The sequence below is a fragment of the Protopterus annectens genome, chromosome 8.part0 (assembly GCF_019279795.1).
Source record: "Protopterus annectens isolate FY-2018-M chromosome 8.part0, PAN1.0, whole genome shotgun sequence".
NCBI lineage: Eukaryota > Metazoa > Chordata > Ceratodontiformes > Protopteridae > Protopterus > Protopterus annectens.
Window position 1 is genome coordinate 1,966,605,805 of NC_056741.1, and position 26,373 is coordinate 1,966,632,177.

The 26,373-nt window shown below is 41.8% G+C and overlaps 1 protein-coding gene across 1 annotated transcript in view; it reads right to left on the minus strand.

Annotated features, from left to right (window-relative positions):
- The window catches only part of AP1G1 (adaptor related protein complex 1 subunit gamma 1), a 4,036,072-nt gene extending 4,010,148 nt beyond the window's left edge, over positions 1–25,924 (minus strand). The window contains exon 1 of the mRNA XM_044079548.1: positions 25,541–25,924. Within this exon, the coding sequence (XP_043935483.1) occupies positions 25,541–25,604 (64 nt within the window). The 5' untranslated portion in view covers positions 25,605–25,924. The remainder of the gene's footprint in view (positions 1–25,540) is intronic.
- Positions 25,925–26,373: the final 449 nt, after the last annotated feature.

Consider the following 26,373-nt stretch of genomic DNA (forward strand, 5'->3'; position numbering starts at 1 on the left):
TTGCACAGGGCCTTTCACGGATTGAACATTGGTTTGTAGGGGTGCAAGCTATGCTTTATACATGTGTTTCACTGTGGTATTCTGGCCAGGGACTGGGGTCGGGATGTGTAACTACAGTGTGATTACTCTATGGTCTGGTCTTACCAGTGAGGGATACACTTCTCATCTTGACATCCAGTACACATATTTCTGATTATCACATCCAGTATGCTTACCCCTCTTGTGGAAGTGTTACATTTTGCATGTCTATTTTGTTTGATGGATTCTGGGAAATTTTCTACGAATGTGTCGGTGCTAGTATAATAGAAAGAGTATAGTGACAAACTTCTCAAAAGCGGACTTCACACTTCAGACTGAGATGGTATTCTTTAAGCACACTGGGCCAGTGGAAACCACAACACACAATGGTGACTCCTTCACAAACGCTTTCTACGGACATCTCCAAGAAAGCATGGACCATGCAATCACAAATAAAACCAAGACCCTCTCCACCAAGGGAAAGTGGCCTGTCTGGTGGAATCCAGCCATAAACGAACTGTATCACAAAAGAAGGATACTAATGCAAAACAGAGCCAAATCTCCTAAAGGGAAGGCAGCTGTGATCAGCACTAGTAAAAAGCTACATTCTCTCAAAGACATCCAAGGTCAACTTCGAGACACAAATCACCAAAGACAATAAAGATAACCACAATGCCTTCTTCAGTTATGTCAGAAACCTGGGTGGGAACCCTCAGATATGCTCAGAGTTTGTACACAACAACATAAATTTCAGTGACCCGACAGATATTGGCAACATTCTGGCAGACAGGTTCAGTGCAATTTTCTCCTTCCCTCACCCCCAAAAGACGATAGTTATCACAGCTGAATGTAACCTCACTGTCATCTCAGATGTCCATGTGAAAGCCGCACTCAGCAAAGACAAAAACACAGCATCAATGGGACCTGATGGTATCCCCAGTTGCGTGCTACGTGAACTCCAAGAGGAGCTAAACCCATATATAAAAATGATATTTAACCTTAGCCTTGCTACAGGATATGTACCTCTATACTGGCGTACAGCAACAGTGGTCCCACTCCATAAAGGAGATGCCTCCACAGACCCTGGGAACTACCACCACACAAGCTTAACCAGCCTTGTCTGCAAAGCTATGGAGAGTGTCATTATGGAGCTCTTAAACAGAGACATTGGTGATCTACAGACTCTTGATCCCACCCAGTTCAGCTTTGTAAAAAGGGCAGATCCTGCCTTTTGAACCTAGTTGACTATTTTGAAACTGTCAGTAGGGCCATTGATGAGGGCTAAGTGGTCCACACAGCCTACCTGCACTTGGCTAAGGCCTTTGACAATACCCCACTCAGGCATCACAGACAAGCTCAACAGCTGAAATATAAATCCATATGTCACAGGATAGATTGCAAAATGGCTAAAAAACAGAACCCATAAAGTCGACATTACAGGTGCCTTGTCAGATTCAAAGCCAGTCACAAGTGGTGTCCCACAGGGATCTGTCCTGGGACCCCTCTTATTTGGCATCTACTTTTCAGATGTGAAAGCAAACATAGGAGGGTTTTGGCTGACACAGTTTGCAGATGACGGCAACCTAGGCACCATAGTGAATACATCAGCCGGCACACACATCCTACAGAATGCCCTCACAAAAACAGATAGCTGGTGCCGGAATCATGGCCTGAAACTGAATGCAACTGATGTGTAGTCATCCCATTTGGGAGGAACAAAGTACCCACAAATTAACACAGAGATAGCAACCCACTGAGCACAGAAAAAAAAAAAAAAAAAAAAAGACACCTGGGGACCCATGTAGCCAAAGTGGTTAGAAAGACTTTCTATCTTACCCACCTTATCATGAAGGGTTTTCCATCCGATCAAAGGAGGTCATTGTACCCCTATACTTCTCCCTTACCAGGCCCATGATTGAATACAAAGCCCCATTTGGTATGTACCTCATCCAGCACTTGCAAACAGCTGGAGAGACCCCAAAAGTACCTTACCAAGAGGATCAAGGGTCTACAACATGTCATATGCTTCCAGACTAAAGAAAATCCAGCTCTATTCAGTAGCATACCGCCTACTCACAGGTGACCTATGCCTGACATACAAGACCATGTCCAATCAGGATTTGATGGACATGCTCCACTGCAAGCAATCCAAATCCACCAGAACCATGAGAGCTAAAGATTTGAACCTCAGCACATACATGTATAGGACATGCTGGAGGGACAGAGTCATAACTCAGAGGCTTCTCGCACTCTAGCACAGAATCCCAGTTCATGTTAGACAGAGTCCCTCACTGACTCTCTTCAAGAGAAATCTGGACAAGTGGATGTGAGATCGTAGGTTTACCCCAGGGGTCCTCCCTGTGTCACTACTAGACAGAGGCACAGTCAATTAATTCAATTAAGTAAAGGGGTCAAAATGTGTCACTACTAAGTCAGAGGCACAATATTCTGAATCTATCCTGTACACTTATTACCACTATAAGGGGTGGCAATAGCCACATCACTATGGCTAGGCTTATAAATGCACTAGGGCAGATAGCCTAGTAGTAAACTAGGCAACTATGGTGTATGTGTAGGTATTTTCAGTCAGGCAATATAATGTGGTTTGGGGGGGCTTGATATCTTCATGTATTCCAACATAGGCCTGGTGCAGTTCCTGCTATTAGGACAGTGGTCTGCAGCAAGCTATATAGTGGTAGGCAGTTTTAGCCATTGGTATTTGACCATGGCTAATCTATGCTGCTTCTTGTTGTGGTACCAACATGGGGGTGTGGTTATCCAGGACATTTATTGCTAGTCACCCTCGTTTTATAGCTTGTTCCATGTTTTGCAGCTGTACATCACTGTATGAGGTGTGACCTGGTAGTGTTAGGGTGCTGATGTGGGCTTTGACCCAGTTTTCTATTACAGCACTGATATCTACATTCTCTATACTGTGCACGTTTACACTGCACACATCTTGCTGTTTATACTTCTGGCATTGGGTAGCATTACATCTAGGTTCCTATCCCTTGTGGTACCTATGAAGGTGGGTTTGTGTTTTTGTGGTTCATGATTGGCGAGTGTGGATGTTAGTCAGGGTCCTCAGGTGTGCATATGGTGCATGGTGTTACATTACTTAACACATGGCATTCATGCCTCAGGTGGTGCTGCAGGGCTGCCTCTGTCGGATGCACATACTACACTCCCTGTACATGTTTGGAAGCAGGTTGTGTCATGTTAGGCGTCCATGTTACTATATGAGTGAGTCGGAGGGGGTATCAGTCCCAGTGTTCCTACTGAGCCAGGGTATGTGCTATGCGTTGCCTCTTTGCCAAGGCCAGGGCATACTGGGCACGCCTCCTTCTGCCTACTAGGGCAAGGTCAGGTTGTTCCTCCTCCGAGTCACCCTCTGCCTGTGGTGGCCTTGGCAATGGTGGGGGTATGTTTGGCCCAGCCCTATGCTGGTCCTGCTGCAGCTGTTTCCGCAGGATCATATTATGTAGCATAGCACATATCATGATCATTTGGGTACATGTAGTTGGTGTGTACTGCAAGGCTCCACCAGATGTGCCCAGACACTGGAACCGTGACTTGAGCAGCCCAAACACATGCTCTATGACATTACGTGTTTGTGCGTGTGCCTCATTATGGCGTTCCTGTTCAGGTGTGTGTGCATTTCTGATGGGTGTCATCAGCCACGGCTCTAAGTGCATAACCTGCATCCCCCACTAGGTGTCCATGTGGGAAGTCCCCACTGGCAAATGATTGGTACAACTGCGTCAGATGCCAGATGTGGGAATCGTGGTAGCTCCCAGGGCAGCCAGCACACACATTCATTATTATGCCCTGGGCATCACACACGACCTGGCAGTTGATGGAGGGGAATCCCTTGCAGTTAATATAGGCTCTACCCTGCTCACCGGCTGGTGCTTTGATGCGTATGTGCGTGCAGTCTATTGCACCTAGTACCTCAGGGTATCCCGCTATTTGCTGGAAGAGATGCATACTGCTGGCCAATACCTCACGGGCATTGGGGAAATATACATGATCACCGACATGTGCTGACATGGCATCCAGGAACTGATGCAGTACCCTGGAGGCTGATGCCTGTGATATCCCCATCATATCACCAGTTGGTCTCTGGAAGGTACCTGTTGCTAGTATTCTTAGGCCAACACATACCTTGGTTTCCACTGGGATGGGTTCCCCTCTGTTGGTTCTGAGAGAGAGACGTGGCCTGCACAGCTCAACAATTTGCTGCAGAAGGTCTCTGTCCACTCTGTAGCACTCTACTATCTCCAGCTCATGTAACCCATGGTAGGTGACCCTGGGCCTGTATACTCTTCTCCTGACTCTGGGTTGTCTGTCAGCATCTGCATTGTCACCACCCTCAGCAATTCGCCTATGCCTGATTATAACAGCTATGGCAGCCCCTAGCATTTCTGCTCTGCGTTCAGCTTTTTCAGTTTTCAATTCTGATAGCTCACTCCTTTCTTGCAGTATCTCGAGAGAAACACCCTGCAATGCTGTTTGCAGTGTATTAAGTGCTGGGTTGGGCTTCTAGTCTGCCTGTGTAATTGCCTGCTTCTAATTGTTATCACCAATTAACTCCAGCAGTATTCTCTGGCAGCTTCCTTGTAATCTGGTTGTTTCCTTTTTCCTCTCTGTTTCCTCAGGGGGAGCAATGTGCACACCAGCATAAGCACGCTCACAGTGACTTAAACGCGCGCACACATACTTACACATCAGGCTTCCTAATGTTTACATTGCCTTACACACGTGCACGCCCGCGCAAACAGTTTTAAACGGTTTGCAACACGCTCCCACATGGTGAGCCTGCCTTACACGCGCGCATGCACGTATATCAAGAAAGTTTGAGTGTAGGGATAGTGTACAACCTCTATTTCTAGACTTTCCTAGTGTTCTGTTGGGACACACCTCTCTCCTTGATGTCTGTCTGTCATCTGTCATGATACACTGCCCTCCAATGTGATACATTTATTTCTATCATTCCCCCCGTGATGTCACCTACCTCTTACTCTATTCCTCTCCCTTCTGTAACTCTTACACTACTCGGAAAGTGCTCATTACCTATGTGGCAGTGTGATTCAGTATTGTAACCCTCATTTACATAGGATTGCCTAGTAATGTTTAGTTACATCTCTTACACTAAGCTTCCCCCCCCTTGGCAACCACTACACGGTGGCCATATTGCTTTTGGTCCGCTAGTCCCTGCATTGTCATTCCATGTAATACATAAAACCCACAATTGTGAGCTTATAAGCTTCGGTTTTCACTTTTAAGCAGCGTAGCCCGTTTGCGCGGGTGTGCACTGCAGTTAAACATCAAAATCCCCCGAAAAAAAAAAGTTTTTAAATAATTTTGCATCACTTTTTAATGCCAATGGCCACATATTTGGCCATTGGCATGCTAGAGGACACATATGCGCACTCTTTATTTGGAGCTGACATAGCTCCGTTGTCAATTTTGCAGAAATGTACTCAGTTGTCAGCTGAGTACATTTCTGCAGCTAAAACGTCCATTACATAGACTGGTTTGGGCTTCCTGGATCGCTCAAATACCTCATTTGCATATCTTTGAGCTGCAAATGAGGTATTGAGCATTTCCACGCCCAGTCCGTGTAAGAGACGTTTTAGCTGTCTCTTACACGGAGGTTTTGGCTGCTCCTGGATCGGGAGGCTTACACTACTCAAACTCCGTGTAAGCCTTCGTGAATCCGCCCGTATATGTATACGGGCTCCTCTCTGTTAAAATCACAACAAGTAATAAAAGTTTTTATAGTTTAAAACATTGTTAAAAACATTGTCACAAAATCAATCCAAAGAGTTGGAACTGCAAGAATTTGTTAACTTGCAGTACGGAAAGTTGCCAGACTCCCATATAAACCAACTAAATACCTACGTAAATAAAGTAAAATGAAATAAGTGCAAATGGGAAAAAATACACCTGTAAACCAATAAATACAATTAAATCCTACTCCTCTAGAACACAGTGGCCAAAAATAATAATAATTATCGCCTCAAGTTCATTTAAACCTGGGCTGAAACAAGACCCTGTACGAAGCTGCCAACGTAGTTCAAGCTGTTCCAATAGTAAAAAAAAAAAAAAGAGGGGCCACCACGTGTATCATCAATTACTGAGTCAATAGCTCTAAATAAGAAATAATGGTGTGGGTGCAGAGAAATATGTCTGGCCAAGGCAGTGTCTAAATTTTGGTTTCTTATCTTGCAGAGGTTCTCAAACACGTTCCCCTCAACTGACGATTGGTTTTACCGATGTAAAAAGCGGCACAACTTGAACACTGGGCCACTTAGACAACTGATTTAGACTGGCAAGTGTACCTTAATTTGGTCTTGTAAACGGTATTCCTAATGACCACCTCTCTACCTGTACTCATATATTTGCAGTAGTTGCACATTTGGCATCTATACATGCCACATTTCCAATTTAAAACTGGCTTTCTAACTTCCAGTAAGCTTTTCAAGTTAGTGCCTTTCATGTATGTAATTCGGGGACCATTCTCAAACTTGCCACTTTTTTACTTTTATATATATTATACATTGCAACAAATGTGCAACAGTGAGCAATCTCTCTAAGGCAATCATGTGGTGTTCGACTCGACTGTAACGCCCATTCATTATTTAATGATGCAACTTTGTAGTATTTTTTATCTGATGAAGTCCTGCCAGTAGGACGAAACGCTCTTCATTAGACTGTTGGAACACTTGTGACTTTGTGCCTTTTCGTTAGTATAAATCAGGGGGAGTCAGATTCTGGGTGCAAATCCCCAAGGAGGATAATAACCATACAGAATATTATATTTATAAAGTAACAGAACGTATTGTAGGAACTAAGCCAACACAAGAAAGAAAGGTGATGTCTAGTTTCTGTATCCCTACTTGTAGTCAAGAGGAGGCTGGAATTTACTAGAGAAAACTGGCAAAGGAACCAAGATATTGACAACAAATAAATGGACACAGAAAAGGTAATAGAGTGTGTAGAGAGTTCAAGACTATGCTTGGAATGCAGGCTAGAGACCCCTATTCCCTACCAGGGATTGATAACAGGGTACAGGCAGAGAGAAAGGGATACGGGAATCTTAAGTGAAAGACCTGCTCTGGTATCCTTTTTAGCAATCTGAATCTGGAACAAAAGCTGCTGCTAAAAAAATTGATAATTAGTAGGGCACATAAAATATGACAAGATGACTAAGAATCAGAGGAAGTTCAAAGAATGGGAACAAAGACTAGAAAAGCAATTTATAACAGAAAAGTCATAGGACATACGTAGGTCTCACAAGTATGCAACAAAGTCCAGAAGGTTTAGGATATTTGCTTTGAAATGCTTGCATTATTTTATACCCCAATTAGACTTCAAAAGAATTTACTCTCAAGTAAAGTGAAATGTTGGAGATGTGATGGGCAAGAAAGCAGTAAAGGAGTCCGATTTCAAAAACGTATTTTGTCAGATAAATTTGGCTGTAAATAAGGAAAGGATTCTTTTGAGCTGGGACACAAGAAATGAACTGACTAGACATAGTAAGGTTTTAAGTTTAATTTTGTCAGCTGCCAAAAAAAGCAATATCTAGAAAATGGAAAGCCAACTCTGAACCAACTTGTATCTGGAGTTCCGATTACAATAAGAGAGACAAAAGAACTGAAAGAGGGGTCTTTGGAAAAGGGAAGGAGCAAACTATACAGAAATAAAATGGACATTGTATGAACAATACATGCATTACAGTGTTTGGCAGCAGGTCTCAGGCTTAAAGGAAGTCAGGAATTCAGCAATTTGTGTAATGGACTAGTGACAGTTACAAAAAAAAAAAAAAAATTGTGATGTATACAGTATGTAAACGTAAAAAAAGTTAATATGGTTTGTAATCTTTTGTGTTAATAAATGGTTTGCCTAGATCTTAAACAATAATTTAATAAAAGGTGTTTAAAATGCACCAAACCAGCATACTAGTTAGGAAGGACATATGGGCAGAGTGGGACACAGACGACATGACAAGGGGTTTTGTTAATAAATTGGGCTTTGATGAGCTACAGGTCATTAACTTGTCGTAACAAGACTGGAGATTTTAAGAACCTAGTGACACCACTGCCTTCAATGCTTTATTCGAATGTGGTGGGCATGAATACGTGACAGGCACTGAAACCATATGCTGGAGTACTTTCAGTGGTCTTGAACGACATCTCAGATGATGCAAACCGATCAATGCTCTCCAGAACAAGGAGTGCTTGCAGAATGGGAAATTTTTGTTAAAGCTCCAAGCATTAAGCAGCAATACCTTAACGTTAAAAAAAAAAAAAAAGCACTTCTGAGGTGGACAAGAATTTAACATACAAAAGCCGTGGGATGGAGGAATAGAGGTGCATCCTCTGTAAAGTAATTGAGACTGTCCATCTTTTCCTTCAGTGATACTGTACCCCCTTTGAATTACACCAAAAACTAAGCCAATTGTTGAAAATTAACCTTTTGCTTTTATTACACCATCATTCTTGATAACAGAATGTCGTCCAAGGCTAGGTTCATAAAAGCCTAAGACACACGCACACAGACCTCCATCATGTCTTTCCTCATGTAGTCCAAAGAAGTACATCTCAAGTCATTTACACCCATGTGTACTATAACCATGTCACGCAGCTGTGTGACACTTTCTTTGCAGAGATGAGTGGTGCATCCATGTGTCTCACATGTCTAAGGTATTGGATTATGTGCAGGTTTTTATATAGGCTTTTGAACGAAGACAGTGTATTTCATGTTTCATGGTGGATGTTGCCACAGGTGTGCGTTTGTGAGGTTGCTGAAAGTACCCATTTCTTAGGTTAAATTTAGGAGGTCTTTGTGGTTTAGACAGGCTACTTTTACGAGCCTCAGACATTTAAATAAGTCTGTTTGGTTTGATACATGTGCGTGCTTTGTTTAGTGTAAAGTTGTGTGGTACCGGCAATCTGCTTATTTGTTGTGGCTTTGAGAGAGCGAGAGACAGAGAAAGACAGCGCTTTTCCCCCAGTAACACTGTATAACTACATCTCTCATACACCATGTCTATTTCAAGTAGAAGGTGTAGATGACCAACCAGAGATGCTGCTTGTCTAAAACAAAATCCAAGTCTACATGCACAGAGCAACCAGCAACATAAACAGGACCCACAGCCTCTCCTTCACACAACTAATGAAAATTAAAAAGTACAATATAAAGTGGAAAGTATGTGTGGGGGTGGAGTGTGTGGGGGTGCACAGAAATTCAATGTGCTAAATGATCACTTTTATAGTGCAGTCCACTGCACCACTATGCAATGGGGATCAGTGCATCTGCTTCTTTAAAAGACAGCTCTCACCAACTGATGACATCAGCAAACAAGCCTGAGGTCAGTGCTCACTTCAAAACTTTAGCCAGCCACAGACTTACTAGCCAAGAAATGGCACCATCAAAAAGGGAGGGACGTGAGAGTACATACAAATACTCATTTCCGAGTTCAGCCAGTTGTGTTTAAATAACCATTTTGTGTGGCACTGGCTAAAATCAAAAGCCCAAAAAGCCACTTCCTTTAAAATAAATATTAAGCTCAGAAACCCAACTCCAGAACATTTAAAAATTATTCTAAAGGCTCATTACCCCTCCAACTAAGCAATAGTCTAGTCTAGTAACATTCTAAGCTCCCCAAAACCCTGATAACATACATACCAATGCAGAATTGTTCCCAGAAACCCTCTACAAGCATATAAATAGTAACAACTGTACTTAACACAAGACAACCTCCAAAAACAAGCCAACCAGATGGAATCCCACTATACACGGGCCTTACAACAAAAGAAAAGCATGTCCAAAAACAGAAGGCACTTTGCCCAGCAAGGTAAAACTTCAAACAAACAAGCGACAAATGGGCCAAATTAAGTCCACCAAAGTCAAATGCTAGACAAAAATTGCATTCCAAGCTTTTGTTTTGGTGTTACTCTTAGTAGCTTTAAACTGCCCACCTTTGCATTTAGATACTCTCCTTTTGCTCGCTCACAAAAAAAATTGCAGGTTTTTCATTTGCTTTTACTGTATTTGTGTTTTTTTCCTACTTTATTTTGCTTTTGCGTTATCTTAAAAATACTCAATTGCATTTATTACTGCTTGGTGTAACTATCATTCTAAGCCTTTTGGTTTAAGCACTTGGGCTTCAGACCAGTTGTTTTACATTAAGAAGGTTTGTGGTCTGCACTGGTTTAAGCTCTTGGGTTTCAGGCCAGTTATTTTACATTAAAGAAGGTTTGTGGTCTGCACTCTTGTGGGACGACAGGCTGGACTCTGCCCTTCTGAGCTGGGAATTTCTGGTTAAAAGCTTATAATGCCTGCATATTTGAACTGTTTCTTACTGAAATTGGTGCACCATGTTTGCTATAGCTTAGACTAGATCCAGGCCTGCTGAATCTAGCTTTGTTTGCATAACCTGAGCACTAATCCAGGCCTTCTTTTTTGGAGAAGGTTCCCCTGCACCCCAGTGGCAGGAGTGTGCAGTTAGAACTTGTCTGATTGAAGACTACAGGAACAGGGCTCAGTTTTGAGATTTTTTTTACTGGTTAATTGGGTAATTTGTTTAAAAGCCTTTTCTGATTGCTTGCCCTCTAAAGCCGTTTTAAATGTACTTTTTACTGATTGTAGCCGTTTTAAGTGTTTTTTTTTTTTTTTTTTTAAAAAAAAAATAAAATAAAAATTTCCTTGCTTCCCACCTTTCTAAGCTAGTCTAGTCCAGTTTTCAGGCTAGTGCTGAATTCAGGGCTGTGTTACAATTTTCTGCGTTGCCCATACCTTACTTGGATAGAGGGAGGTTTCTCTGTTCACCTGTGAGAGAGGGAGCTTTGAGCAGCCATCTGTCCCTGAAGGAGTGGTTCCAGCCCAAGTTAGTAGTTTATAGGCCATTTTGGGCTAATTTCTCTCTTTCATTTCGCTGCTGTAAAAAACACATTTGCACGGTTTTGCACATACAAGCAGCGCCAGTTAGCTAGGGCTAAATTTATTCCAGCTCCACCAAGTCTCCTCTTCAGTTTTTCCCTTGCAAGTAGTCTAACTCGCAACCTAAGCACTTAAAAAGCATCCTACAGTCCAGCAAGGCTCATTATTCACCCCTCACCAACCAAGCGACTAAGCAGCTCACCCTACTATTCAGGCACGACCAAAGGGCAATTTCAATTATACTCTCCAGTCCAGCTGGTGAACCTGGGTATCCTGAGGCAATGTTACAACTGCCTCATGTACACAGACAACCCTCTCCTCCTACCACAAAACATATAGGTTCATAGGTTGGTACTAGGCTATCGGCCCTAGGGCCTATGCAAGCCTAGCCATAACAATTCCCTGGATATTTCTTCCCACAATATTCTCCAGGCCCCTGTCTAGCAGGGCGACTGACATGATCCCTGGGGTGAATTTCCTCCCATTCAGTAAAGATTCCTTTTGAAGAGGGCCAATGAGGCACTCTGCTTGACATATATGGGCAGTCTATATGTCTATCTATATGCGAGAGATGCAATTATATAGCTAAATTGGAGGCTAAGCTCTCTCCACCCAAGACTGGAACAGGCAGTCATGAGGAGAAGGTTAACACTTGCAACACACCACCAGCCTCACATACATACTAAACCAGCACTGACAAAAAATACACAAAGTCATACTCGGAGGCTCTAAACAAAAACCTGCAAAAGCATCACAGACCTCCAAAGCAGACACCCAAAAAACCTGCACCTCCCATCACAAACCAGACAACACATAAAACACAAAAGAAGTGCGCCGCACAATCATAGCCCTCAAGGCGAAATAACATACCTAACACATTAGTAATAGGCGACTCTATATAGTCAGGCACACTTGACGTCCCACTCACTAGGCTGGACAAGAAGGTTACTGTTAGCTGCCTGTCGGAAGCCGGAATCCACCACATAACACAAGCACTCAGGTCACTCCAGAACAAGTACAAATATGACTCTGTCATTGTTCATGTTGGTGTGAATGACCCGAGACGTACCTCCCTGGACTACATGAAGAGAGACATGGAAGAGCTCTCTGATCATGTAACCCAGGCAGGTAAGACCCAGAGTAGCATCCTGCCCTCACCAAGAATGATACTGCAGTATAAAGAAAAGATTATCAATTTCAACAATTGGCTAAGCTTCTGGTGTCATTCAAAGGTGATCCAGTGTCTCTCAGCCTGGGACGACATGCTCGACAGGTCTCGTTGCTTTGCAAGAGACGGCTTGCATCTGTCACCCCTAGGCTTTTGAATGCTGCCCCCATAGTACCTTTTTTAGGCAAGCCACAAAAAAGTCAAACCCACCTCTGTAAATGGCACAAATAAAAAAATTAAGGGTTATGCTACTCAATGCCAGGAGTTTAAATCTCAAAATGCATGCGCTAGAAGCACTCCTCAGTATGGAGAACATCATCCGTGCAGTAACTGAAACCTGGTTCAAGCCTCCACAGAGCACCCCAGCACTACCAGGCTACAACTCATGCCACACATTTCGGCCACAGAACATGGACTAAAACACAAAAGGAGGGGGTGTATCCATATTCATCAAGGATACCTACACCTCTAGGTTAGTGGCGCAGCATAATACCTCCAAGATCATCCATGTGCAACTAACATCAGGCAAATCTGCAATGCAAATTGTGACATGCTACAGATCACCCTCCATGACCCCAGGACCACCACTCCACCTTTCTAGAGACACTGGAAAACATGAAGGTCCTACCAAACACCCTAATATTGGGCGATTTCAATTACCCTGCTGTTAACTGGGAAAACTACTCAAGTACAAACTCCCAGGTCCAGCGCTTCCTGGAATTTATAAACTCAAATGCCCTGGATCAGCTGGTAAACTGCCCTACCAGAGGTGAAAACATATTGGACCTGGTCATCACAACATGGGCGACAGGTGTTCCACACCAGAGGTCAACCAGTCACTGGTTAGATCAGACCATAAATTGATCACTCTGGATGTCCACACCACCAACCAAGGAAACCACAGTGAAAAACTTTTCTATATCAAATTTCACCTTACTTAAGACAGAGGTGGCATGTTTCACAGCCCCCACGCTAAAGGAGAACAGTGTCCAAAATGCAGGAACCTTTACAAATGTACTCTATGAGCACCTACAAGGATGCATGGATCATGCCATCCCTAGCAAAACCAAGACTCACTCCCCTAAGAGAAGGAAACCAGTCTGGTGGACTCCTGCCATAAACAGGCTAGACAATAGAAGAGGAAATTAGTTCAGATAGAGCAAATCCAAAGAAAGACATCCCTGATCAGTATGAAACCAAGGTCCCTCATAAAATCCTCCAAGGTTAACTTCGCAAGAAAAATAGCCAAGGATTTGAAAGATAACCACAAAGCCTTCTTTAGCTACGTCAAGAATCTAAGTGGCAACTCGCAGATATGCTCGGAGCTAGTGCAAAATAGCACAAAATATACTGAACCCATTGATACTGCCAACATCCTGGCAGATAAGATTCAGTGCAAACTTCACCCCCCCACCCCCAAAAAGGCCCACAACAATACTGGAAAAGTGTAGTGTCCTGGAAATCAGACGCACAGGTGAAAACAGCCCTTTCAAAAGCCCACAGCGTCAATGGGGCCAGATGGTATCCCAGGCTGCGTCCTGCACGAACTACAGAACGAACTAACCCCCCACCTAAACACACTGTTCAACCTCAGCCTCTCCACAGGCTACGTGCCCACAGAATGGCGCACAGCAACAGTTATTCCGCTTCACAAAGAAGGGGCCACAACTGACCCTGGTAACTATTGCCCCACAAGCCTGACTAGGCCTGGTCTGCAAGGCTATGGAGCGCATCATCATGGAACTCATTAAAGACACAAAACCTCCAAACACTTGACCCGACCCAGTTCAGCTTTGTTAAGGGCAGATCACACCCACTAAACCTGGCTGACTTCAAGACAGGTCACCAAGACCATAGATGAGGGGAAGGTAGTTCACACAGCCTACCTTGACCTCCCCAAGGCTTCTGACACCATTCCCCACTCTGGAATTATAGAAAAACTCACCAGCCTGAACATAAACCCCTACGTCACAAGATGGGTTGCCAACTGGCTTACAAACAGAACTCAAACAGTAAGAATAGCGGGCGCCAGGTCCGACTCTAAACCAGTCACAAGTGGTGTCCCACAAGGCTCGGTCCTGGGACCCCTACTGTTTGCCTGTACTACTGAGAAGTATATGCCAAACACAAGAGGACTATGACTAAGCAAGTTCACCAATGACTGACACAAGAGGACTATGACTAAGCAAGTTCACCAATGACTGCAAACTGGGAGCCATAATCGACTCTCTGGCTGACATGGACATTCGCCAAAAGGGCCTTACTGAGACGGACACCTGGTGCATGGTCTCAAGCTAAATGCCAAAAAATGCATAGTCATCCCGTTTGGGAAAAACGAAACACCCATGAATTACCACATAGGTGGCAGCCCCCTTAATACAGAAGAGGTAATAAGAGATCTGGGGACCCAGGTAGATCGTAATCTCTCCTTTGACAATCATATTGCCAAAGTAGTTAGGAAATCCTGTGTAGCCCATCCAATTACTAAAGGGTTCGCACCTAGAAATAGAGAGGTTATAGTGCCCTTCTACTCATCATCATCAGACCCATCAGTGTATACAATGCCCAATAGGATGTACATCACAAGACACTTCCAACAGCTGGAAAGACCACAAAAGTAACTCACCAAGAGGATTACTGGTCTCAAACATATGTCCTATGCAGCCCGACTGGAAAAACTCCAGCTGTACTCAGTGGCATATCGCTTACTCAGAGGTGATCTCTGCCTGACTTACAAAGCCATGTCAAACTCAGAATTGATTGACATGCTCCACCTAAAGAAATCCAAGTCACTGCGAGCCACTCGCTCTAGTGAGCTAAACCTCGCAACAATAAATAGAACATGTTGGAGGGAGAGATTACTGTCAGAGACCCCTCCATGCTTTGGAACAAAATTCTTAACTACATTATGCAGAGCACCTCACTAAGACTCTTCAAGAGAAACCATGATGAGTGGATGGGTAACAGAAAACACCCCAGGGATCACTTCATTGGCTCTTCTTGACAGAGGCTCAGTTAATTAATCAATGGGGTGGCGAAAGCTGACACTCTGGCTAGGCTTATAAATGCCCTCGGGCAGATAACCTAGTACCTACCTATGAACCTAAGAACAGCCATAAGGTTTTCTACTTTAATAGTCAACAACCTTAATGGAAACACCCAATAATGTGCAGAACTAATAGCATATGAAACTCCCCTACACGAAATCACAGGATAGAACATTTATTGGCTTATAATTTTACCACCTATCACACCCAGTCACCCCTCCAGGAAATACCCTCCACCACTTTGCCACCAACTATCACTAGGGAGCACACTCTCACTGTGCTACCAAAGGCACAAACCAAAGCATACATAGGCCCTGACAGTATCCTGGAATGCCTTATGAATAGCATGAAACATGACCTGTCAGGCTACTAGAATCTCTATTTAACCATTCCCACTAAACAGGCTTCATAACAAATAAACCGAGGACTACAACAGTTATACCTGTACACAAGCGGGGGTCTTCCACTGACCCGGGAAATTTACAGACCTCCAAGTCTGACTGGTCACATACGCAAAGGCCGTGGAAAGAACAGTCAATTTGATAAACAATGACAGAAGAAATCTACAGACACTGGACCCTACCCAGTTTTGTTTTGTCAAAGGCAGGTCACGCCTACTTAACCTAGTGGACTGTAAGGGCAAAACAATGCACACTGGCTACCTCAGACAGGCCACGGTTTTCAACCCAATACCTCAACTCTGGCACTGTAGCCTAAGTTACAAAATTAGGCATAAATCTATGTCACCTGATGGGTACCCAGTTAGATCACTGATGGGACACAATACGTTAATGCAAGAAAATACACTTACACAGAGAAACCAGTCAACAGTTATGTCCCATGGAGGGTGGTACTGAGGCATCTCCATTTTGACAACTACTACTCTGCAGTCTAAGCAATCAACGGTCTCTGGCTGACCAAGTTTGCAGACTACTGCAATCTAGCCAGTCAATAAATCCCCTAAAGACAAAGATAAAACTGATGCCAGAGCCATGAACTAAAACTCATTTTCCAAAAAAATAAAAAAAAGGAGACCACCTCTGGAAATTACCACACTGACAACACATCCCTAAAAGTAGACTCAGTGGTTGCGGTTCTGGGAACACAAACATGTTGGTCAAAGGTCAGGTTACTGTAAAACTGTGGTGAGAAAATCATACTATACTGCACAACTTACAGGTAAGGGCATGGTACCCAGGTCCAAGGATTCACTGCTTTTCCATTTTACTCCACTCTCAGACTAATCATCCTTCAACATGTACCTGACCACGCACTTGCAATAGCTTAAAAGACCAGAGAGGTTCCTCATAAAAAGAATGCAGGGAGTAAACAAGTGGTTTGCAGACTGTTTCAAAGCCCCACTCCTGTAGTCTCCTATAGACTATAGTGCGCCAATCTGTCCCTAGCCTACAAGGCACTGAGGGATCCGTTGCTCATCTGCAAATCACATAGCATCATAAATACCCAATCCAAGGACCTAAACTTGTTCTGCGACAAACTGGACAGGCACGCATCTCAAAGATTGCCTCTTCTCTGGAACAGGCTTCCCATGCACGTGAAGCAAATCTCATCCTCAATACTATTCAAGCACAACTTGGGCCAGTTTATTTTATTTTACATTTGTTTACCAGGAAAGTCTGACTGGGTGGACACCCGTTTTCAGTGGAGGCCTGGGGAGAAAAGCTCCACATATACACAGAAGGATATGTAGTATACTTAACATGTTAAAATTACACAGTGATAATTACAATAGAAAGTTACAAAGTTAAGTGATCTGTAGAACAGTATAGGGGAAAAAACAGTTATAATCATAGGAAGATCATTCAGGAAAAAGATCCAATACTCGTTTCTACAGTTTGGTATACAGGAAAAAAAAAAAAAAACAGTAATTACAAATGCATCATTCAGGAAGAGATAATACATACTTCTACAGTTTGCTATATAACAAAAAGGATGGATGATAAATCGCAAATTTACCCCAGGTTTGAAACGCAATGCCCCTGATGGACAGAAGCAGAGTGTGAACAGAGGTGTAAAATCCTGCATTGTAACCATAAAGTTTGTTGGGGTATTACCCCTAACTTACCAAAATACTGATGTGTTAAGCTTTGCTAAACTTAAAATAGCTCTGGCCAATAGTAACCACTTATGATTTGCCCCACTTTAAAATATTACTTAAACTAAAAAATAGCACTCGTACAAGGGTAGGAAAGGCCCACCCCCCTCCCAAATTTAAAAATTGTAGTTATTATAACATTAAAAAAGAGGTACAAAAACAAAGTTCTCAGCAGTTAAATTCAACTACTTTGTAGAATGGTTTGTAGTCATTTTTATGAGAGTCAAATAAGGCAGGAAAAAAAAAAAGATACATATTAAATAAAAATTTCATATACATAGGACGTATTAAACTAAAAAATATGCAAAGTTAAAAATAAATGGAAAAACCAACACATCAAAATCACAAAAAGTGCAACTGTGGAAGGAAACTAAAAGGTAGACATTCAAAATGCTTACTGCTGCAGTAGCCTTAGCTATATGGGTTATACCATGCCAAGGATACAACAGTCCGTTAACTTCCAAAGCTTCAGGGCACATTCCATGTCCATGAAGCCTTTTAGAGCTTTCCAGTCAGCAGAGAAAGGGAGGTTAAGCCCTGAAAGGACAAAGCTAGGGAAAAAAAACAAAAAAAAACAAACAAACTTACCTTCACAAGAAATGAACAATTGATCCGATGACCTGAAAGACTTAGTTCTGTCAAGACAGTACCCAAGTGTTCTGTGGACATCCAAAACATGGAGCATCCTTTTTCCTTCAATTATGGGTTCAGGAAAGGAAATGGACAGTTTGGCTTTATGTAAACTTGGATACCAATTTAGGCACAAAAGAAGGATTAGTTCTATAAATTAAAAAAAAAAGTCTTTGTGGAAAATGAGGTAGGGTTGACTCGCCGTAAGAGCCTGCAACTGAAGATACTATTATTGCAGAGGTCAGAGCAATCAATAAAACTGTTTTCCATGTTAAGAACCTCAAGTCAGCCAGATTGGCTCGAAGAAATGGAGCACGTGTTAATTCCTTTAACACAAAATTAAGATCCCAAGGAGGGGACCACCGGTTTACTTGGAGGCCAATTATGCAAAACCCCTTCAAGAACAGTTTGGCATGCAACTGTCTTGAAAGATGAGGATCCATGGGCAGATATGCTGAAATGGCCAATAAATGAACCTTGACAGAAGAGTAAGAAAGGCCATAGAATAGAAACTCACAAATATTGTAAAACCAGAGAAGAACCAGCCCAGGATAGCCCAGCATCTATTTGACATACATAGGGAGGTGGAGAGTAATGCCTTAGCTAAACATATTACAAGCTCAGAAAAAAAAAAACAGTTTTACATTTAGGGTTATAAAAAAACATTGAAAAAAATATTAAGAGAAGAAGACATTGTCTTGAATACTGAGAATGTTGAATATAGACGGATTAATTACTTTCAAGCAGATGTGCTCCAAGGCCTGAATGATAGTGTGCCATCCTTCAGTTGAGAGATTAAACTAAAGGTCCTATCTGTCTGAGTTGGTGGCAAGTCAGGTGGATATGTAAGATACCCATGACACTTATAAAGGGGGGGGGTACTAGAGGGAGTTCTCTGGTGCCCTGGCCAAACATTCCCCTAATCACCTAATCAGAGACCACAATGGGTCTCCCTTTCAAAATATGGCACTTGCCTAGTGGGATTAACCCAGTCAAACAGTAAGTAAATAAAACTCCCAAGTCAACTCAACAGCTTTCTTCTCTACATCACTAAACAGCCTCCTCCACAGACAATTGGCATTCACTTCTAGGGACAAGTTCTCCATTCCCTTCTCAGACTTTGCAACATTAAAAAAATAGTTAACCCTACACTTTTGTCCTCACATCAATAATCAGTAGCATGCACTGTCTACACTACAAAATGTGTTTCACTCTTACCACACCTGGATAAAGCAATCACCAAGTTTGACAAACTCTCTAAATGTGGTTCACTCCTATCACACCAGTATGTAGACAAGCAGAGCCTAATTTTTACTATTTAAATAAATTAACTACTTTGTTACAGCTCAGACTTCTGTGTACAAACTAAAAATGTAACCCAATAAAACACAGCATTTAAAGTCAAACAAAATATAAAAGATGTCCACCCAAACAGTTAATGACCAAACATACACACATTAACTTATTTCTTTCAAGTTCTACATGGCCTACAAAAATGGTCATTATTACATACAGACAAAGTAGCTATGAAGCCTCAGGAACCAAACTGACAATCGGCAAATGAGACACCTTGCTTTAGTCACAAAGCCAATGAGCAGCTGTATTCCAAGTTAAATGTTTTGGTATGCATCCTGTTACTTTGCTATGGTTTTGAGTCTATCTGCAATATCCGTTATTGCACCTGCATCTACTGTTGTAGAAATTCCCATAAAATGTTACTACAAAGCAAGTTCTGTATTGTGCTAGATACACTACTCACTATTTATAAAAATTTCTTTCAAATAACTAATTTTTATTCAGCATCACCTGTGCAGTTTTTCTTCTCCAGCCTCCACAGAAAATGTGTTAATATACCCAGATAACACATTTGATAATAAAAATGCAAATAGATAAATAAATTAAAAGTCAAAGACCTGGAAAAAATACCACACAAACAGAAAATTTGCAACTCCTGTCCTTTCTAAATACCTGAACACTGAGAAGTAACCCTAACACACAAAGGGACACTAAAGAGACCTAGATATTCAAAAAGACTAAACTAATCTTTATACATGCAGAGCCAGCAAGTTGCACAGAGTCAGAATTAGAATTGCAAAGCTATGGAACGCATCATCCTGGACCTAATAAAACAAGGATATATGGAATCTCCAAACTCTGGATACTACACAGTTTGGTTTTGTGAAGGTTAGATCATGCCTGCTCAACTTGGTTGACTTCTTTAAGTCAATCACCAGAGCTGTAGATGAAGGCAAGGTGGTTCCATACAGCCTACCTTGATCTGGCTAAGGCCTTTGATAACATTCCACACTCAGGAATCATAGAAAAACTCACCAAGCTAGGAATCAACCCCTATAATCACTATGTGGGTTGCAAACTGGCTCACAGACAGAACCCACAGTGTGAAAGTAGCGGACTCCAAGTCGGACTGCAGACCAGTCACAAGTGGAGTCAAACAGGATTCGGTCCTGGGTCCTCTCCTGTTTGGTATCTACTTCTCTGAAGTCCAGGCCAACACAAAGGGACTCTGGCTGACAAGGTTCACAGACAATTGCAAGTTGGGAGCTATTATTAACTCCCCAAGTGATGTTGACATCCTACAGAAAGGCCTCACTAAGACCAATGACTGGTGTCAGAACCATGGCCTTAATCTTAATACCAAAAAAACAGTCAACCCCCTTGGGAAAAACCCAGTTCCCCTGAATTACCACATAGATGGTAGTCCACTGAACACAGAAGTTGTTGTAAGAGAGCTGGGGACACAGGTTGACAGCAACCTCAACCACCACATTGCCAATGTGGTCAGAAAGTCCTATGTGGCACATCTCATTACTAACAGTTTTGCATCGAGGAAGAAGAGGAGGTTATGGTCTCCCTCTACTCTTCCCTCATTAGGCCAACCATAGAGTTTAATGCCTCATTTGGCATGTACCTCACTAGACACCTGCAACAACTGGAGAGGCCACAAAAGTACCCCACAAGAGAGGATACTAGGCCTTAAACACTTGGCCTATATGGACAGACTCAAAAAAACCTCCAACTATTCTCGGTTTCATATCGCCTACTTAGAGGCGATCTCTGGTTGACAAAGTGATGTCCGACCCAGTTCTGTTAGAAATACTACATCTAAAGAAATCCAAACTTCCTCCACACCACACGCTCCACAGACCACAACCTTATTACCACAATCAACAAAACATGCTGGAGGGACAGGTTCATAACCCAGAGAGTGTGTCCATGCTCCTGAATAGACTTACCATACATGTCAAGCAGAGTACCTCACTAGCCCTCTTCAAGAGAAATCTTGAGTGGAAGGGAAATAGAAAATTCACTCTGGGGATAACTCTAGATGCTTTACTCGACAGAGGCTCTGGGAACCAAGGTCGGGTGGCACAATGCCAGGGTAATCCTATGGGCTAGACTTGTAAAGGCTCCGGGGCCATTAGCCTAGTTCACACCTATGAACCTATGGATATTTCATATCCAACTAGTTTCTGTAGTATATTTCTGTTTGACAGGCTGCATAAACTTTAGAGCAAGTCAGAGGGGATATTGCAACTACCTCTCCTCTACATGTGCACTCTAAAAATGAGAGCAAATGGAAACAAGTAACAGATCCAAATCCGGCTCAGGTGACTAAAAGGCTTCTCTAGATAAGTATGTTACATGATAGAAAAAAAAATAAATTTTCTGAATACTAGCAAGTGAGAAAATGGGCCCTTACAAGCCTAGCCAAGTTCTACCTTTATTTCCACACTCGGCACATAATGCCCATGTCCAAGACGGACACAGGTGGAACCCCCAGACTGAATTTACAGTTAATCATCCAGATTACGTTTGAAGAGGGCCAACGAGGTTCTCCGACATGAAGTGGGAGTCTGTTCCAAAGGTGTGATAACCTCTGGGAGACAAATCTGTCCCTCCAGCAGGTTCTATTAATGTCACATACCAGGTCAAGGCCATTAGAACGAGTAACCCATGTACCATTTGACTTGCGGATATGCAGCAGATTACTTCATATGCAAGGCAGAGAGCACCTCTGAGTAGTCTGTATGAAACGGAATAAAGAGACAGGGATTTCAGATTATCCACAGTGGACAAATACTGAAGACCTTGGATTTTCCTTGTGAGGAACCTTTATGGTTTCTCCAACTGCTACAGGTAGTTGAAAAGGTACATACCAAAAGGGACGTCATATCCAATTATTGGCCTGATGAGGGAAGAGTACAGGGGAGGCTATAACTTCTTTTTTTCTGAAGGCAATGCCCTTCTTACTTATGAGATGAGCAACATAGAATGCCCTTCTTACCACTGTGGAGACATAGTAACCAAAGTTAAGATTGTTGTCAATCTGTGTGTCCAGGACTCTCACCACCGAGTGCATACTTGGGGTGAGACAGGTTCCTCAACGCTTTCAATTTTTTTGCAATTATGTGGTTGGGCGAAAACAAACTTCCTTTATTAAACATGAAACTCATTCAAAATAACCTGATAAATCATAAGCAGGACCTCTAACACCATCGAGAGAGCCATACTTGCACATAGTGCATCAATGGTATGAAATTGTCATACCCACAAACTACAATGGACTACACTATAAATGTTTCATCTATTCACTTTCAAAACTGCAAGCTCAGTAAGGAGTAGAGTGACATAGGGAGATCTTCTCTAATTCATCCTGGGGGATCTCTTGGTGCTGCCAGGCATGCTAATGGATATAATCCCTTGACTATGTGTTACATCTGACACAGTTTCTTCTTAAAGCAGACTAGGTCATGTCTATCTCCTATGAGATGGATCCCACTGGGCTTCCTCACGAAGTGCTCAAACCATCTCAACTGCCTTTTCTCAAACGTGAAGCAGCACTGGCTGTACTCAAACTTCTGTCAGGAGTACCAAACTCTTCATTCTTTTATGGGGAATAAGCCAGCTATTCCGACAAGTAACTAAATTTGTCACATTTATCCAGGATGTCATCCTTTAAGTCCTTTCCCAAAGTTCATGACTACAGGTCAGGATGGGGATATAGCCTAACAAAGAGAACAGAGTACTTCATCCTATAACCCACCTCTCATTTGCCACCAGAGTCAGGTACAACACTTACAAACCTACAACTGCCTCTCTCCAATCTCCTTTACCTTAACATACTAACCCAAGACACTTAAAAACCATCCACTTGATGCAGATTCTCCCAAATATGCAAAATTGTAAACTGCTCTTTTCCTGAAGAAACCATTAGCGCTGATTTGAAGGTGCTAATTTTTTTTTTTATCTTAAACACTTCACACTCAGCTGCTCAACAAGCACACAACCCTCATGCCTTGGAATTGCAAACAGACTGTGTCTGCACCCTGAAATACCACCTATGGGGGAAAGGGGGGGGGGGCAAGATACATGCCTGTAGAAATACTGTACCCATTTTGAAAGTATTTGACAATGCAGAGAATGTGAATTGTTTCTCCCCATAAAGAAATAGTTCTGGAACTCCATACCATTACAGCACTTTTGCCAAAATACTTTTACAGTACCTGATCATACAAGTCTTGTCTGGGTCCAACACCACAAACAGACAGTATTGGTACACGATGAGCTAATAGCTAGGGTCCCGTCCACTTCCAAGTCCACACAAAACACATGCGAACAGTACTGGCAAGCTTCAAAACATATGTAAGAAGCAGCAGCACTCTCACAAGTAACAAAACGCAGCTAAAATATCCAACAACAAAAAAAAAAAAACTGCTTAGATGTATCCCTGAAACAGTACACCAACTAAACATAAAAAAATCTAAAAATGTGCACAAATATAAAAACAAGGCATCATAATATGAATAAACTTGCAGCTAAATTATACACATTTACAATAAGCTGAAAGCCAACAAATTCTTAATAGATAACTGATTCAGTGGGATAAACACAGGACCAAAATAAGTCTTAAATATTTTTAATTTGCTGTACACAGACTGCAAATCAGAAAAAAAACACTTGTAATATATGTGCAGATCCGTATCAATTTGGTATCAACAAATCTGGATGACAGAAAATGACAAAACCCAAACTTAAACTTCTCTGAAGTTGCAGGACCAACTGGCAGCTCCTTCTCTTCATTTATTTTGCACTGCTGCTGACAAATGAAATGATTATATTCATGCTTTCAAGGTGAACCAAAAACAAATAAATACCATAAAAAAGGGTTTCTGTTGAACTTAATAAATGATGTACAGTGTTGTAAACCAACAAGTCTTGTGAAACGTTTAGATCAGGCATCTAAGATAGTTATGACACTGACCCCAGTGTATGCGGGCAAGCAATGTAAAGGTAAGATGTCAGGGGGAATCCATCATTACCTCTTTCAGCATAAAAATTGCTTATACAAAAAAGTACGAAATGAGTTGTTTCAAACCAATCTCAGATGACAACCCGGAAATTAAAACCAAAGCCAACACGAATACCTACTCCTATTAACTTCCCGTAAAAAGGCGAACATGCAACCTGTTGAATTGATGACATAAAGCAGTTCCATTAAGGTGCAAAAATCGACAAGATGTACATACAATACACACACAAATGTCGAGAGGCCAAACGTTCTTTATCTACTTAATAAACTGTGTATACATCACACCACCTAAAGTTATCGGTGTCAAAAGATCCACTTCAATAACAAACAGGGCTCTAATAATCGTAGTTTAGCACATTAAAAACAGGTGTGCAAACTAAATCAATAAGATATTAAATCAACATTTAACAAGCAAAACACTTAAGAATTTACTACCCTGTAAAAGAACAGGGGGGATTAAGAAAGCAGGATTTCCAAGGAGTTCCGCAACAGAACTGAAACTGGGTACTGTTAAATACAAGAACATGAAGTACGCGCAAAACGTTCACCTGCGGAAAATTTAAATTAAATTCAACACGAACTACAACACGAAAAAAAAGCGAAGACAGCATAACAACTGCATAAAATACTAACCCCCCTTGGCCTTTTAAAAGCATGATAAAATATGGTCAGAAAGCAACAAGTCTGACACCACTTCCACGAATAATCCCCTTTTGGCAAAAGGAGAAGATCAAATAGCTGTATCGGATGGAGTGCTGGTTGGCCAGTATCTCACATTTCATGTTAAATTCTACCATTTGTAATTACAGAGTTTCCGCTTTGCAGCACCTTTAATGCAGTCACCTCAAGATATAATCATGCTCAGGGTCCGTGGAACACACACTAAACGGATATACATAACTCACATAAATCGTTTTTTTCCACTCTTAAAATATTACAAGTACTTCTGACAGCAACTGCTAAGGAGAGTAAAGCTTTCTCAGAAGTTGGATTACCTCGACCCATCCGCCGATACTACAGCTTGACAAACCACAGTCTTAAAGTCACAGGGTGTCACAAGACTATAGTTAAGCAAAGCAGCTCCCCCAAACAAAAAGTCACTAGCATTTTTCCTCCAATATGCTTAACCCATGCATTCTCATTTCTTTAAGCAATCACTATTTGCAGTAGATATCAGTGCCAATGAAGGAGACAGTAACATTAAGCGTGATACAAAAGCATAACTATCCTATAACTCTAACCCAACACAGTGGCATAAACCCACATATGTAAAACAAACTTACCAACGACTAAAGTCGTATTAATCACGAAGAAAACTAAGACATCCAAAAACATACAACTTGACATTCAAAATGGCGACACCCTGGCCTCATCACTTCTACCGCAGGCGGAAGTTTACATGGATCGAGAGTAAAGCCTTTCCATTGAAACGGGCAAGAGCTCTAGCCACTTTAAGAAGCTAAAAAATCGAATCTGTAAATGGTCTCCAATAGATTTTTTCTGATGTTCCCCAGGTGTCAGAAAGTAACTATGTAGTTCTAGGACATGGGTGTGATTTCTATATTTTTTTAAATACCGGAGAATATGATCCGCGGAAGATTTTGGTTATAAGACAGAGAAGAGACATATACTGTGGCAGCAAATGATGATGTCATGGCAGTTTAGCGTCTCCCGTCAAAAGAGCTATACAGGTAGGATTGTTCCAAAGTAGATCCCGCCTGTTGACACTGTAGTATGTGGCAACGCTGCATAGTAAGCTATGCTTGATTTACTTTGTATGAGTAATTGTTGATTCATTCATTCTGTAACAGTAGTTCTCAACCATTTCCCCCAAGAAACTGGGATAAAGAAAATAATAACTGCAAAAGATACCAACTTAGAAATTATTTTTAAATACTGTTGGTATTAGTTTAAAAAGTTGAGGGAAAAAGAGAATTTCGACTTGATAAACATTATTTCTTTTTATATATCTTTATTAACCACATTTTAAAACATGATATGAGTAAAAGTCCATACAAAGAAAACAAACCATGATCGCATTTCCATTGTTACTTCTATACACTATACGTTTTCTTTTTGAAAATTTTCATTTACTGTTTGCAATGTACATAAATCG